The sequence below is a fragment of the Acartia tonsa genome, chromosome 1 (genome assembly GCF_053477335.1).
Source record: "Acartia tonsa isolate MP-2025a chromosome 1, ASM5347733v1, whole genome shotgun sequence".
NCBI lineage: Eukaryota > Metazoa > Arthropoda > Copepoda > Calanoida > Acartiidae > Acartia > Acartia tonsa.
Genome location: NC_137260.1, coordinates 39,815,777 through 39,832,830, shown reverse-complemented (window position 1 = coordinate 39,832,830; position 17,054 = coordinate 39,815,777). Strand labels below are relative to the sequence as shown.

General features: G+C 32.7%; 2 protein-coding genes across 6 annotated transcripts in view; one reads left to right on the top strand and one right to left on the bottom strand.

The window, feature by feature from the left end:
• LOC145319279 (CAP-Gly domain-containing linker protein 3-like) overlaps positions 1-1,568 on the bottom strand; it is a 42,870-nt gene extending 41,302 nt beyond the window's left edge. For 4 of the 5 annotated variants that reach the window (XM_080161328.1, XM_080161320.1, XM_080161337.1 and 1 more), the window contains exon 1: positions 1,478-1,568. In XM_080161328.1, coding sequence (XP_080017454.1) covers positions 1,478-1,538 — 61 coding nt within the window. In that variant the 5' untranslated portion in view covers positions 1,539-1,568. Of the gene's footprint in view, positions 1-301; positions 361-1,477 lie in introns of those variants that run through there. The other variant, XM_080161356.1, reaches the window with a different exon arrangement.
• A 5,191-nt stretch (positions 1,569-6,759) lies between these two features.
• Positions 6,760-15,280, top strand: LOC145319274 (tetratricopeptide repeat protein 36). Its single transcript, XM_080161306.1, has 9 exons — positions 6,760-8,180; positions 9,789-9,901; positions 10,968-11,047; positions 12,070-12,128; positions 12,749-12,777; positions 13,671-13,759; positions 13,940-13,991; positions 14,363-14,432; positions 14,974-15,280. The coding sequence occupies exons 1-9, from the start codon at positions 8,161-8,163 to the stop codon at positions 15,044-15,046; spliced, it is 585 nt and encodes a 194-aa protein (XP_080017432.1). The 5' UTR covers positions 6,760-8,160; the 3' UTR covers positions 15,047-15,280.
• The last annotated feature ends 1,774 nt before the right edge of the window (positions 15,281-17,054 follow it).

Here is a 17,054-nt window from a genome sequence, read left to right as displayed (position 1 = left end):
GAATCAGTCCAAGTATGAGGACACATTGCTACTCTATAAGAAACCTCACCTGTAAAATCATCTTCTAGTACCATAGGAGGAGGAGAATCAGTCCAAGTATGAGGACACATTGCTACTCTATAAGAAACCTCACCTGTAAAATCATCTTCTAGTACTATAGGAGGAGGAGAATCAGTCCAAGTATGAGGACACATTGCTACTCTATAAGAAACCTCACCTGTAAAATCATCTTCTAGTACCATAGGAGGAGGTGAATCAGTCCAAGTATGAGGACACATTGCTACTCTATAAGAAACCTCACCTGTAAAATCATCTTCAAGTACCATAGGAGGAGGAGAATCAGTCCAAGGTGCAGGACACATTGCTACTCTATAAGAAACCTCACCTGTAAAATCATCTTCTAGTACCATAGGAGGAGGAGAATCAGTCCAAGGTGCAGGACACATTGCTACTCTATAAGAAACCTCACCTGTAAAATCATCTTCTAGTACCATAGGAGGAGGAGAATCAGTCCAAGTATGAGGACACATTGCTACTCTATAAGAAACCTCACCTGTAAAATCATCTTCTAGTACCATAGGAGGAGGTGAATCAGTCCAAGGAGCAGGACACATTGCTACTCTATAAGAAACCTCACCTGTAAAATCATCTTCTAGTACCATAGGAGGAGGAGAATCAGTCCAAGGTGCAGGACACATTGCTACTCTATAAGAAACCTCACCTGTCAAATCATCTTCTAGTACCATAGGAGGAGGAGAATCAGTCCAAGGAGCAGGACACATTGCTACTCTATAAGAAACCTCACCTGTAAAATCATCTTCTAGTACCATAGGAGGAGGAGAATCAGTCCAAGTATGAGGACACATTGCTACTCTATAAGAAACCTCACCTGTAAAATCATCTTCTAGTACCATAGGAGGAGGTGAATCAGTCCAAGTATGAGGACACATTGCTACTCTATAAGAAACCTCACCTGTAAAATCATCTTCTAGTACCATAGGAGGAGGAGAATCAGTCCAAGTAGGAGGACACATTGCTACTCTATAAGAAACCTCACCTGTAAAATCATCTTCTAGTACCATAGGAGGAGGAGAATCAGTCCAAGTATGAGGACACATTGCTACTCTATAAGAAACCTCACCTGTAAAATCATCTTCTAGTACCATAGGAGGAGGTGAATCAGTCCAAGGAGCAGGACACATTGCTACTCTATAAGAAACCTCACCTGTAAAATCATCTTCTAGTACCATAGGAGGAGGAGAATCAGTCCAAGTGTGAGGACACATTGCTACTCTATAAGAAACCTCACCTGTCAAATCATCTTCTAGTACCATAGGAGGAGGAGAATCAGTCCAAGGAGCAGGACACATTGCTACTCTATAAGAAACCTCACCTGTAAAATCATCTTCTAGTACCATAGGAGGAGGAGAATCAGTCCAAGGAGCAGGACACATTGCTACTCTATAAGAAACCTCACCTGTAAAATCATCTTCTAGTACCATAGGAGGAGGAGAATCAGTCCAAGGAGCAGGACACATTGCTTATCATTTATTTTTAAAAAATTTTCTGAAAGTAAAACATATTCAGGATGATAATGTCGTCTAATTATACAGTATATGAAATAAAGCGACATTAACTAACAAAACTGAATGAAAACAATAATGTTAAATATTTTGTATACCTTGGCTGGTAAAAATAAACAGTTCTTTAAAAATTTGAAGAAAAAAGCTAGGACTTTCGAATAGAATTGAATACAGATTAGGAAAAACTATATTCCAGATAGCGAAGCTACTCTATGATTCATTTTGTCTGTCCGTCCGTCAGTTTGTGGTGCTATGAAGGAAAAGTGATTTTCTTGGTTGCTATTTAATATAGATTGCTGATTTTTTTAAAAGTACTCAACTTACTTTTTCTTTGTCATGTGGGACATTTAAATATTTTTATGAAGGTTTTGGGATTTTCTATAATTATGTCCTTTAATATGTTCCTTTTTTATTCATTTCTTTTTATGACCACTGAACATTTTCTCTATAAATAACCAAGTCCGTTTCTTATGAATGTTATCATCCTTGTTTTAAGGTATAGTATGATTTCTCAATACCATTTTAAACCACAATTATAGTTATAATTGTCATTCTTTTGGGATTAATTACAATCTAACAAGCATAAAAACATCCATAAAAGCAAAGACCACAAATTTAGAAAACATTGATCTGCTTTATTGTGGACTTAAATCATAGGCTTTAAACAGTTAGGGAGTTGAATCCATTTTTATAGAAGCAGAAATATAATCTACGATTATGGTTTGGACCCTCTAAAACTGTAATCTACCTTTCCACTTTCCGCTCTCTTGGTGAAGATATCTTCAACGCCGATACGATTTTTGAAATGTAAGATTCTACTTTCCCCTCTCTTGGTGAAGATATCTTCAACGCCGATACGATTTTTGAAATGTAAGATTCCACTTTCCCCTCTCTTTGTGAAGATATCTTCAACGCCGATATGATTTTTGAAATTTAAGATTCCACTTTTGCCTCTCTTGGTGAAGATATCTTTAACAAGAGAGACAAAATTGGAATCTTATATTTCAAAAATCGTATCGGCGTTGAAGATATCTTCACCAAGAGAGGGGAAAGTGGAAGGGTAGATTACAGTTTTAGAGGGTCCAAACCATAATCATAGATTAAATTTCTGCTTCTATAAAAATGGATTCAACTCCCTAACTGTTAAAGAATAAAAAAAAGTTGTAAAAGGGTTTAGTATCATGAGTCTACAGGGATAAGACAAGGGACGATAATAATAAAAATTATTTGCATAAATTTTCATAAAGAGTTGACAAGTTATTTCATACATTTTAATTTACTGTAATCCATTCTACAATGACGTACGGACCCTAAATATATAATAGCTTTGAGTTAGTAATTACTGTATTGTATTGTAAAGCAATAAAACAGGGCACGGCAGCCGCGTATAAGTTGCATTTAAGCCACTGCACAGTGAAATTATCTTTTTTAAACTTTAAATTCATCATGATGTCTAAACCTGATCCTAAACAGACAATCCGTCTTTACGTAATTTTTTTTTGCACACAAGCTGGATTAAGATTGGGGTTTATGCGCGGCTAAGGCGCGGCTGCCATGCCCTGCAATTAAACTATGATTATAAAACTATATGGGATTCATTATTAACAAAACTCAAGGACTTTAATATGAAAAAATAGTGGTGCAATCCTATTATATAAAGTAGAAAGCTTTTTTGTCTGTAGCAAAGGATCTCGTTCACCGATGAACCGATATGGTTCTTCTTTAAAGTGAAGCTTCTTGAGTCCTGAGATGGTTTTGGCTTTTTTGTTTTTAAAAATGAGACTAAGGATATGGTTTACGCTATTTATCTGCCCTTCCATATGTTTTCGAATACAAAGCCCCTAGATGCTAGGGGCGCAGCCGCTAGTTATTCTATAAGTTGGCTGATTTTTTACAATATAAGAATCATGCTTGCAATAATAGAGTGTCCACTTTTCAAGCAATCATCTTTTAAAGAAACTTTTAATGATGTTTGTCAGCCTGTGTGTTTATCTGTAGCTTAAGATCTTGCTAGCCTCTGAACTATATGGTTCTCACTTACCTTGTTGCTTCTCATATGTCCAGAATAGTTTTGTAACTATTTAGAGGAAGGGTAACTCCACCATCCCAAGAATAATATCCTTAGAAAAATAACTTACCAAAAAAAAATTTTATTTAAAAAGAAGGTTAGAATGGAAGGTCATCCCCCCCCCCCCTTCTTCCCTTTAACTAGAAGCCTCTAGTTATAGTATGCTGTAAAACAATAACAGTATGAAATAACAATTCCAAAGGGATTCATAATTAAGGATAATCAATGATTACATTATAGCCATAAGGAAAATAAAGTAAATTTCCTACTTTATCCATTTACCAAGTATTTATTTACATGGTATTATTTACAACGTCGCGTTGGTTTATGTATTGCTATAAGTAGGCTAAAATATTTTTGTCAGTTACTTCAGAGTTAACATTCTTAATCATAATAAACAATTTTACCCATTATGTAGTTAAACATTATTAGTAATAGTTTGTAACATTACATTTAAAATATTTATTTCATTTTGAAACAATATACAAGAAAAAATTAATAGTAAGGTTATAGATTTTGGGTTAAGTTAACAAGATAGTTTTACAAATGGTAATTTTAATAATATAATATTATGACTTATGCAGTTATGTAACAAACAATCAGATTAGTGTTTAACTATTTTTTTGTTATTTAAGTTAATTCTCCTATTTCATGAGCTTTGCTATTTATGAATGTTTGTGCCATCATTGTTAAATCGTTTATCAGCTATATTAATCACTTTATAACAAAATTCACTATAGAAATACTACTGAAAATTTTCACATATAACATATGATTTATTTTCAGTGCGGTTGTTGATTATATACAGACAGAGAAAATCTACAGACGTGAAAGTTGTTGAGAATAAAATATGTTTTCACGAGTCGGCAAATTCATTTTTGGTAAATGTTAATATGTTATAATACATTTTAGTAATAAATAATAGTACAAGATTGTCTGTGTATATCCTATTTTTTGTTTAATGTAGCAACGACAATTTAAACTGAAACAAAAAACTTTTAGTGATTAAAAATGTTAATATAAGTTTGGTGTATGTAATATAACAAGTTGACAAATGGTTCTAATCCTTAAACAAAATGTAATTTGGTTCATCATATTTGATATTTTATGAATGTCAAACAAAATTTTAGTTGGTTCAAATGACTATACTTAGCGAAGTAGGAAGAGTTAGAGGGGGTATTAAGCACGCCACAGCGCTGTGCTATACAGGTAGTTTCCTCATCCCCCCCCCCCCCCTCCTCACCCTCCCTCTGAAGTCTCTGAAATACCACAACAGTAACTACCTTACCCACTTCCCCTCTAATATAACCCCTTTTGTGGTTGAATCTAATACAGAGCGCTGCTGCGCGTATTTCCGTTCTCCGCACGCTCAGGGCTACAGGGATAAGACAACGGACGAGGAGATAATCTTTTTGAATGCCTTTAGTAGTTGTTAGTTATTTTAGTAACAGAAATAAATATACATACATAGATTGTTTGCAAGAGTTATTACCTTTACTTCCATTAGCATTAAAGAAAATTGAAATATACAGTGTGATTAATAAAAGTATTGATACTGATTTAAATATGATGAAAAGTCTGCTTAAATCATTGGATGGGATAATATTAATATCAACCTATATCCCATAATATTATTGTATTTGAATTTTTTCAGGGAAGCTTTATAAAAAGTTTTATAAGGTTGTTTTAGGCAATTATCCTGACCTTCTATGAAGCACCTGGAAGCTAGGGGCGAAATTACTAGTTCTAATACATAATAATTTCTGGGTTTTTTTTATAGATATCAATCAACTTCTTAATAGACAAAAGTTTTTTATCTGTCCATTGAAACTAAACCAATAGAAATTTACACTTCCGTGAAGCTTTGTATATGTTCTGGACAGGCTTTTGTCATTTTCTTTCCTAAGATGCGCATTATCTAAAATCTAAATTGTCTTAGAATAGCTGCATTTGTTAATTTAAAGAAAAACTGAATAAATGGAAACTTTTTTTATGACACACTGTATGGGAACCGCGTTTAATATTTATTTAAAACCAGGCCACAATAGAAATCATAAAAAAGGATGACAACATCGATAAGTAGCAAAAACGATTTGCTAAAATACCATGAACTTTAGTGATAAGACACAATGGACAATAAATTTATATACATCCTCAATTATGATTAACAAGATTACTACTTCTGTAAACTAAAAATCATTGGTTGAAAAGTTTGAAAACTACTATTTTGGAGCAAACCAATTAAACAAAAGTCCCAAAGTTTCAGAGCCAATAAATCAGAAAATATGGTTATAAAACTTTTTTGTACTTTCATTTGCATTTTAATATCCCCTCGCTCAAATTCAGACATTTTTTTATAGTAGCCAATACATCTAATACATTGTAGAGTGGCCCCACTTCTAAAACAAATGAAGAAGAATTAAAAAGTTTAGCGGTGTAAAATCTGTTGTAATATTGCCTTTAGCATATTGTTTGTTTTAAATTGTCTCTGTTTTGTTTTACTTAAAGCAGCTTAGGGATAGGCTTCAACTTAAGGAGTATCCAATAAAATAACACTCCACATTATGACCCCCTACAAACCCCTCGATTTCGGTTCAATAGGGTGTCCAAATTTTTTTGTTGCGCTTCGCACATACTCCTGACATAACACTGAACACATAACACTTAAAAAACTTTATGTCTTATCGTCCAAGGAATGAATAGTTTGAAAAATCAAGATAATTGGAAAATTAAATGATAAAATTCATCAAAAACTCATGTTTCAAATGAACATTGCAATGAATTGTTTATGCCAAGTTTGAATTCGATAGGTCAATTCTAACATGCCTATAAGAACGATATAAGAACAAACAGATCAAAATCAAATATAGAAAAGCTTTGCTTGTCAAAATAACAAAACAAAAATTACAACATTTCTTGGATTTTTTCTTAATTATAGATGAATGAAAATAATTTATTCCTATAATAAATATTATGAATCATAAATAAATTAATATTACATATTTGTATATTACGTAAACAAAAAATGTTATGATTGAGAAAGATTATAGTGTACAGAAATAATGTTTTCTGTTAAAAAAAGTTTAGTTACATTTTGTTGTTCCTGAAAATGGGTTTTGTCTGATTTCGCCTAATCTTTTTTTGAGAAGTTTTATGGGACTCTTAGGATTGTTTTTAATTGCTTTAGTCCTTATAAGGGATAAGGGATAGGAAACGTAACAAAATATCATTTCAGGCCTATTTGAACACTAAGCCTTAAAACAGTTACGGGAAGGCCAAACCTATTTATTTGGGCAGGTTTCCCATCACTTATACCTCATGCATACCAAAAGCATAACATGTAAAGTTTAGGGGCGAATAAATTCTTTAAAACCGATGTGTTTTTTTCTGAAGAGTTCATCTTTTATCCAAATACCAATGTCTAATAAACTTTCTTGGATTTGCTATCTCAGAAGGTATTTTTAGATTTGCCATTTAACAAAAATGCAACGTTAAAGATTTAAGTGAGGTCAGAAAGAACTTAGATATCGTCGAACATAGCTGATTGATATAGTAGCTACGCATCAATTATGACGAGGAATCGAGAAAATTTACTCTGGAAAAATTTGAGTCGCAACACTTTTATTCATACATACTTTTAAAAAGACCACTCTTTGACTCACTTTTTTGATAGTTTGTATCTTGTATCGTAACTTTTTAAAATATAAACTATTCTACTTTTCTAAAAATATACATAGAAGTTACTTTATAACTTTAGGATAGAAAAATGCTGACTAGAGCTTAATTATTCTTATCCTTTTTTATTATATTAAAGTTAGATGTTCTATATAACTTTACTAGTGGCTGCATCCCTAGCATCTAGGGGCTCAATATTCCTAGGGCTATGAAAGGGCATAAAAATGGCCTAAAACTATACCCAGACTTTTATATTAGAATATAATAGCGTAAAACTAATATAGAACCTATAAGAAGCTTCACTGTGAAGAGAGCCATATCGGTTCAGCGGTTAATGAAATCCTTTGCAACAGAAAAAATCTTACTATTACTAAGAATATTATAGGATAATAATTCTTTATTATTTTATTGATTCGCTACTAATGAATATGATTATCCTTGTTACATTCGAAGCTTTTCTATATTTAGGATTGGGCCATTCGTCTATAACGTATAACTCATATCGTTAATTAATGGACGTTAGAATTGTCCTATCCATTTCAAACTGCATTGTATTTAGAACATTTACTTTCTATCTAGAGAGCGTAGCAACTATGAAACATTACCAGAAAGCCAGTCCATTTTAGTTTAAATTTTCGTTTGCTTGGCTTTCTGATTTCTAAAGCTTGCTTTTATGTATGTTGTCATCCTTGTTGTAATAAATACACAGAAGTAAAACTTGATAGATGTAAATCTTTAAACTTGAGATTCAAGTTTTACTCTTAGTAAACAAGCCACCAGTGGTTAACGCATAACTTTAAAAGCAAGATTTAATATATATTAAAAGTGTTTAAAATGTCTACAGCTAATGATAGGTAAATTTTTAAAGATTTTTAATATTTTATCACATTTTTTAACATTAAACATAAGAGTGTGTTAATAATAGTAGTTTATATAGCTCAATTTAATTGAAGCCAAGCCCACAAAACTGAAGCTAAAAAATGTATTTTTATAGATATGATATGGCACCTGAAAAATATCTATTTGCCTCGAACAAGATATTTATTTATTGTATATTTATCAATGGCATGATATAATTTGTATAAACACTAGCAGCTAAGGCCTCTAGGGACACTTGAGAAAATGGGGGTAGTCGCCCCTTCACTTTACATTTAGCTTTAAAATGAAAAGGTAAGGGTGGCATTTTAGCGATCTACTTCTCTTCTTAGGGTAGAGATAAACTCCTCGAAAAGTGCAGCGGTTAGCGAGATTCTAAGCTACAGACAAAAAATCTTACTACTTTATAAATAGGATAATAATGTAAAGAATCTCTTAATTTTGACTGGTTGTTTTACTTTAGTTGCCATAACTCTGTTCTTCACTTTTTAGGTGTCAAACTTTCATATTTAATACTCGTTTTTCTAATTTCGTTTCAAGTAATTTTAAAAGTAATTATATAAAACTAAATGTGTAATGTCTATTTTAACTTTAGCTAACTGGACAGCTGTTCATTAATTGACTTTGCAGTTTTTTTATCGTCAGAAACAACTTATATGAATTAACTCGAGATCGTGGCTCAACACGTAGCACATCCACTCGTCGCCGTCACCGCGTCATAACCAACGACGCTAAAAATAGTTTCTACTGCTGCTATATCAGTTGCGCGACATAAATAGTAAGAGTAGGGGGAATGCCTTGGCCCATAAACAGGTGCAACCGACTACCATACACAGTTAGGACAAAGGTCGTGCAATCAAAAAGTTGGTTGTCTGATGGATGTTACTTAATCTAATATCCTTGGGTGTTAGAGTATCGCATCCAATTACACGTGGATGATGCTCTGGATTCTCTAGATGATCACTTAAATCGAAGAATCCCGCCCTTACGAGGTAATTGTAATATTTGAATTAAAGTTTTACTATGCTGTTTGAAATAAATCTTCCCTATAAGACGCTTCACCAAAAAGAAGAGTCAATTTAGAGGTTAGCAAGATCCTTTAGTACAAACACAGACATCCTGTTACTTTATTATACAAGTAAAAATTTTCTAATACAAATGTTTTTTTTTATTGTTCAGAGAAACAAACCTGTATGAAATAATCTATCGAAGTTTTTTTTATAATTTTCTTTGAATTTTCTCTGCTAGGTTACTCTGTATACTAATTGTACTTGTTTGTTTCTTCAAACTCTCAAACCTTTCTTAAATTGTTTTTCCTAAAGGATTAGAAAAACTTGAAGATAGCTTTTGCCATCGGCTTAAAGAGAAATATACTAGAATACAGTTTAATACTTTAACTTTTTTTTATAAAGTGATGGGGGATGGTATAGTTTTTTAAAACTATTTTGGGTGAGGGTATATACTATATACAACACCCGTATAAAAATATCGCCCCTAGAAAATAAAGTGCCCCTGGAGGCCTCTATGAACGTAACTGTTAGTATTTAATTTGATATAATATTAAATTTTTGTTTTTGTTTTTTTAGGCAAGTCTTGAACAGCATTCTGAATCCCAACCTACCCCTGGGAGAAGGTGTTTATGATCCTGCAGATGAAACAGCTGAGATTAAAGATGATGCAGCCGCCGCTGTTCCACAAGGTAACAACTTATTTTTTTGAAGAGCTGCTACTTTATAACTACGGTATGTCGTATGACCGCAAAGCTGTCTATAATACAATGTGATAAATAACTATTCCTGTATGTGTTTATTCCTATAATTTATGTGTGATTTGGTTATTTCAGCGTTTTAACATTACTTATTGAGTTGCAGTGCTATTAAAAAGGTTATTGTTTGTCTGTATGTCAATTGAAATCACCTAAACGGTTAGTTTTTTTTAATTATCATGTTATGCAATGTAATGAAAAAAAACGTTATTTTAAGTTTTTCTTTATTAATAGGCAATATAAATTTTGTCAAAGTTTTAATCATTCATTAATTCTTTTTAATCTCAAGCTTTCAAACTTTGTCCTTGTACATAAGTGATGGTTCGTCAGCCGTTCATTTTGTTTTTGGCGGTTTCCCTCAAAATGATTAATCGGGCAAATCACTACTAACCCCCCCCCCCCCTAACATTTTTGAAATAAATAAACAATAGAGGGGGAGGGGGTTTGATAGATATTCAGTTGTTTGTTTTTTACTTTAGATTGGGTTAGTCTAATTTTGGTACTTGATAACCCTAATGGAAAATAATAAATGAGAAAAAATAGACACCCAAAAGTTTTAAACTGCTGCTGCTTTAAACTGTTGCAATAAATGAAAATAAAGAGACTAAAAGTGTTTTGCTTTCTTTAGTCTTGTTTTTTTTCATTGAATCCACAAACTTCGGCGGTTAGCCCAGGCTGCATATTGACATAAAAATATTCGGCTGACAAGCCCGGCTTGTAAGTATCATACTTTAAAACTCAATTTATAAATACTTAAAAATGTTTCATCAAACAAGGATGACAACATCCATAAAAGCGAAGCTATAGAAACAGTTAGTATGGCAAAACAACATCAACACTTGAAGAGTGTCATAACTTAATAAGCAGAATATAATTATAAACAAAATTGTACGTGATTTTGATTAAAAACAGGCGCAACGTATTACTTTGTTCAGTAGGGACTTCAGACAAAGGTTGTGCAATCAATGGGTTGCTTATTTTTTATGTGAAAATAATTTAGAGGCTAAAGCTATGGAACGAGATGGAATGATAATCGCAGAAAATGGAAATGTTGATAAATCAATTGAAATCTTCACACAGGTTAGGTTATATAATCCTTATAAATTAGCATCAAGATGTGTGTCTATCCGTCTTTAACATAGGATCTGATAATAGCTAACATCTAAACCTATATGGTTCACTTTTACTATGTTTACGGCGACGCTTCTCATTTGCCCAAGAAAGATTTACAACAAGTAAATCGGCTTAGAAAAAATACCGTTTTTTAAAACTAAAATTGAAAATAAAGGGTCGAAACCCCTATCCTCCCCCTACCCACGTCCCATGAGTCCCTAGAAGTTTTTTAAGGTAAATCCGCTATTATTCTTCTTTCTAGCAATGACAATAATCCTTATTATAATATCAACGTATACATTGGACAAATCATCTCGATATCTGTATAGTCATGTTAGTCATTGCAAATTTTATAAAAGGCAAATTACTTTTCGGATCTAGTGCAGTTTACAGTAAAATGTTCCTGGTAACGATTATATCATAAAATCTATGAACTTTAAAGGCTATTAACGGCCAAACTGTGGAACGTATAGGTTATGATCGCACATAATTTTAACCCTCAAAAGAAGGCCTACAAATAATCTAAAATAGTCTTTACTCATTAATGCATAGTAATCTAGCAGTACACATATATGTGCGAAAAGACTTATTTTATGCGTTTTTTCTTCAATACGGCTATCACATGTGCGTTCATCCGTTTGGCAGCTAGCAGTCTTTAAAATTCATAGATTTTTGGAGATAATCTTTACCAGGTATATTTTGCCGTGATATGCACTATATACCACTTTTCCACATGAACCATGAAGCACAATAGATGTTGAAATAGTCGGCAGAGCCATATCATTCATGAAAGGATGGGACATAGCACTTTAAATTATACTGGTGACCAAAGTTTTATAAGCTCGCTCTCTCATAGGTTAGCCTTAAAATTTCTGGTACTTTTATTAAATCATGATTAGCATGTTTCATACTATTTAGCAGTGTCCAAACTTTTCAACCAAAATTTAATCTACAAAAGGTTAATTCATTGACTTAAATACTAATTTTAGGTTATTAGTAGATATCCAGATTACGCGTCAGCCTATAACAACAGAGCACAGGCGTACAGGTGGGATATATCTATAGAGTAGTTACATTACAAATCAGGCATTTTCCCTCAATGTGCATTGTTAAGCACGTAAACCCCTAAATAAAAATTAACCAAATTAACAAAATGTTTGTTTATTACTATAAGGTTAGGTTATAATGGATACTAGTTGGCTCCTTAGGGTTAGACATAAGAAAAATAATTAACTCTCGCTTTTTAAAAATTTTAAAATATTGGGGGGTCGGTGCTCGACAGGCACTCTAGGGGAAATCATATATAAACATATTTAAGTAGCGAAGCTTCTATAATAACTTGTTAGTTAGTTGGTCTGTCTATAAAGGACTTATTATTGCTTTGTCTTCATGATTTAGGGATCATATATAATGTCTTGAAAAGGTTTACATTTCAAAATACTGAAAACCTACCAACGATATATGTATAATACCAAGTTCTCTTACAATTATGTACTTAGGCAATCCGTTTTAGAGACCAAAACATCACTCTCCGCCCCCTCAAATCCTCTTTGGAGGCGTAGCCGCTAGTTATAATAAAAAGTATAATATAGGATTATGTTTTGAATAATTTATTTGTTTTTCAATTATTTTATGACAGAAATCTCATTATATCTGATGATTTTTTAGGTTAAAGGGAGATACAGCGAGAGCCATGGGTATGTATTACATAAAATTGATATAGTATAGTCTCATATTTTAAAGGATAAAGGGGAAAATAAATAGAAGATATCTTTTTAGAATTTATCATTTAAAAGTAACAGGATTTCTGCCAGTGTGTGTGTGTGTGTGTGTGTGTGTGTGTCTGTCTAAGATCTCGCTAAACGGTGGACTGAAAAGGTCCTTCTTTACAGTGTAGCTTTCTTTAATTCTAAGAAAGGTTTATAACCATTTTTGGTAAGGGAATCTCAACACTCCCAACATGAATCGCCCTATGAAATAATATCCCTCCTAAGAAAGGGTGGTGGGTCGATTTATATTCCCCCCTCCTCCTTTTCTAAAGATCCCCTGGGCTCTAGGGGCGTAGCTGCTATTAATAAATAAAATGAAGACAAAATTTGAAAAAATTAATTTGAACAATTAACCTAAGTAGTTTCACAAATGAGACTCTTCAATTTTTTCCTGTCTTTTATAAAATTTATCTCATTTTCTTTTCTCATAATTTTGTGTTTTATACCATTTTCATAACAAGAATGAAAAAACATTCATTAAAACAAATTTATTCAGTGTAAAAAAGCTTACAAAATTCAAACAAAAAACATTACACGATAATTTATATGGAATATTGATATATACACATACAGATTTGCTGCGTTTAATTGTGGTGTTATCTTGTCCCAGGAATCGCCATGAAAAATAACAAGCAGTAATGTAACGCTATCCAGTCAAAATTTAGTGGTACATTATAAGATTGGAAGAGAAGGGAAGGTTAAGGGAAGTGAAATGATGGGAAAATGAAGAAAAAAAATTATCCGCACTTCTAAAAAACGCCAACAATCTAACATTACCGAAAGACAGACAGAATAGCTTTGATAATAAAATTATTTTGCAGATGACCTAGAGAAAGCTCTAGAGTTGAGTAAGAAGAAGGGTAAAGTTGGTTCCAGTGCTCTTTGTCAAAGAGGAATTATTCAAAGAAAGGTGATCATACATTTTTGAAGATTTTTTCAATCCTTTAGTCATTAATGTCATCATAATATATAAAAAACATTTTACATTATGCCCATGAATTTTGACTTAAATCAGGATATCGTTTATTTAGCGTTTGTTTAGATAATTCATTTAGATTTTTAAAAATTAATAAATAAACACTTTTTTTAGTTGGGACATGACGATTCGGCCATTGAAGATTTTAAAGAAGCTGCGGCTTTAGGTAAACTCAATTGATATACTATTACTTGGATTTGAATGTAATCTGATAAAGTGATGCAAGTATCTGTTTAAAATAATGATAACTCCTTAAACCCCTCTACTCCATCCCGTTTCCTCCTACTTGATGATGGAACTGACAAATAAATGAGGTCATTATTAACAAGCTAAATCGACGACAAATATTTACTGTCAATATATCCACGTAAATACTATATCCAATGTACAAAAATAACTACAACATTTGAAGAAAATAGAGAAATTCACAAATAACTGATAGTTCACTTTTACTTCGTAGATAATCAAATATATTTTACGGTTACACTAACAATTAAATGTAATAGTAAAGAATTTTAATAATTTCCTGTATTTCAGGTTCTGGGTTTGCAAAATCAATGTTGGTAGAAATGAATCCTTATGCTGCTATGTGCAATGCTATGCTCAAGTAAGTTCCAGACAATTATGAAGCGAAGCTTCACTTACCTGTGTCTGTTTGTTTGTCTATATCACACACATTTCTTAAGAACAACTTGATATTGTCTCTCTATTTTATTTTGCTGGATCTTTTATTTACGTATCAATTCATTTAGATGCCTCCAGGAGCCCTTGAGGCTTGGGAGGGGTAGGGGGGAGGGGGATCATCGACAAGGCACTTCAAAAATATTGGGTACCTCCCACAAAACAGTAATGAATCTTAACAGGACCTATGTGTAGCTTACATTGTAAAAGAGTTCCATATCAGTTCAGCAGTTAGCGAGATATTTTGGTAAAAACAGACAGGGACGATCAGATTCAGATCCTGTTAGTTTTATATAATTATCTTGCAATGGAGGTCTGCAAAATCTAAATTTCATGTTCCTTTATATTTGACTTGTATTTTAATGAACAAAATTTCCTTTTTTTTAAATCATTCACGAATTTTTATCGATGATAAAAAATAGATAAAAATAACTTTGGACTCGGATTTGAATATTCTAATTATTTAGGAATGTTTTTGAGGCAATGTCCGTAGGGAAAGCCCCACAGATGTCAACAACAGAGGCAACTAATTCTGGTTAATAATCACGCAACCTTTCATACAAGTTATTCGCATATGAAAATTTATAATTAATATACCTAATGTATTTCATCTTGTTTATGTATAATTTGCATTTTAACTCTAGTATAAATTCAATAATTAAGACTATAACGAATGTCGTCTTAGACGAAGAAAGTTTCAATTTTGTATATAATCAAAATCTATATGAATAAATATATCTGATAATATCAAAGTTACTGTTGCAATATTTTAAAGCTGTGCTTTTTTATAGTTAGTATAAATTCGTTTGATTGGCGAAACCATCAAAAATATGTATCTTTTTTGTTGAAGAATTTTAAAATTTAAACTACAGCCTTATAAATGCCTTAAATTGACGAAGCTATAGGTAATTCAAAATCAGCCATATGACGTCAAAAGAATGAGGGATTATCCATCTCTTTTTTAGGGGTTTTCTTTCTCACTTTTCCTCTTATCTCCCTCATTTTTATGACGTCATATGGCTGCAATTTTTGATTTACTTTGGGCTTTGTCCTTAAGACATCTAGCCATAATGTCATAATGTACTTAGTAAATTGATTAGAAATTCTTTTGGTTAGAATTTAGAATGATTTACATGTTTTTGTTGCTCCTAGATTCCTAGATTACTTGTTTATAACAGGATGCATATTTGTCTTACTGTAGCGAAGGATCTCGATAACTGCTGAAATGATATTGTTCTACTTTATAAGAAAGGTTCCTATAGTTCCAGGGAAGGTTAAAACTTTTTTGGAGGAGGACCACCAATTCCTCCAAGAGAATCGCCTCTAGAAAAATAACACCAAAAATATTCTAAAGTACTCTGATGGAAAATTTGTAGGTTTCTAGTTTGTCATTGTTAGGGTATTATTACCAGAGAAAATTATATCTTTAACTGTCAAATAATTAATTTAACATACTTTGAACTTGTGTGAACTTTAAGCAAGGATTTGTATTACAGAATTTTAAAACATATTATTCCACAGTGGTTGATATCTTAAACTCAAGACAAAAACATAGATTGACATACAATCTTGTCAATATTTGGTTGTAAATCTGTATTAAAGCTTAAAGATATAATATTATGATTACAAGAATTCTAATGCAAGGTTTAAAATTAAAAGGACTATTCTTACATACCTTAATTTCATAGACGTCCAAGGGGGGGGGGTGGTAATGGGGCGATTACCCCCCCCCAAACGATTTTGCCGTAGGCACCCCAAAAAAAAATTTTATTTTGCCCCCCCCCCCCACCATTTAAAATTTACCCCTACCCTGGGGGTGCCGTAGGGACCCCCAACCATTTAGGAGGGGGTATTTACCCCCCCCCAAACAATTTTGGGGGGGTAAATACCCCCCCAAAAAAAAAATCTCTGATAAAAAAAATTTTTGCGCGCTCCGCGCGCATTTTTAATACTAAATGTTTAATACAATTTAAATTAACCCCCCCCAAAAAAAAATTTTACCCCGGGGGTAAAAATTTGGGGGGGGGTAAACTAAATTTACCCCTGCCAACCGATTTCAGGGGGGGTAATTACCCCCCCAAACAAATTTTACCCACGTGCACGGGGTAAAAATTTTGGGGGGTAAAAACAATTTGCGGCGCGCCATTTTACCCCCCCCCCCAAAAAAAAAAACTTGGACGTCTATGCTTAATTTGATATTCATAATGGAAATGAAATTATTTCGTAAAGAATATTAAAACATTGATGTAATGAATAGTTCAGAAATTTAGACACATTCCTGTAATTTAACTAAAAACCTTAGATAGATAAATTTATAGTTTGTAGTGGCAAAGCTAATCTTTAATTCACTTTGTCTGTCTGTCCATCAGTATGTCAGTCGGTAACGCTATTAACCCTTACAGCTCGGGCCCCAATTCCCACCTTAATAGATCGGGGGGGGGGGGGGGGGGGGGGCTCCAAGAGCCCCCCCCTCTATCTCGGCTCCTGTTACAGATAAAGACGTAAAATTTTTTTCTGGTGGTTCATGTGTATTTTTAGAGAAAATTAC

Bases quoted from the DNA above. Each gene is read 5' to 3' on its own strand.
- LOC145319274 (XM_080161306.1), top strand. From the start codon at position 8,161: ATGTCTACAGCTAATGATAG. The intron at 9,902-10,967 runs GTAACAACTTAT...AAAATAATTTAG, and splicing joins AGCCGCCGCTGTTCCACAAG to AGGCTAAAGCTATGGAACGA. The intron at 14,433-14,973 runs GTAAGTTCCAGA...CTAATTATTTAG, and splicing joins ATGTGCAATGCTATGCTCAA to GAATGTTTTTGAGGCAATGT.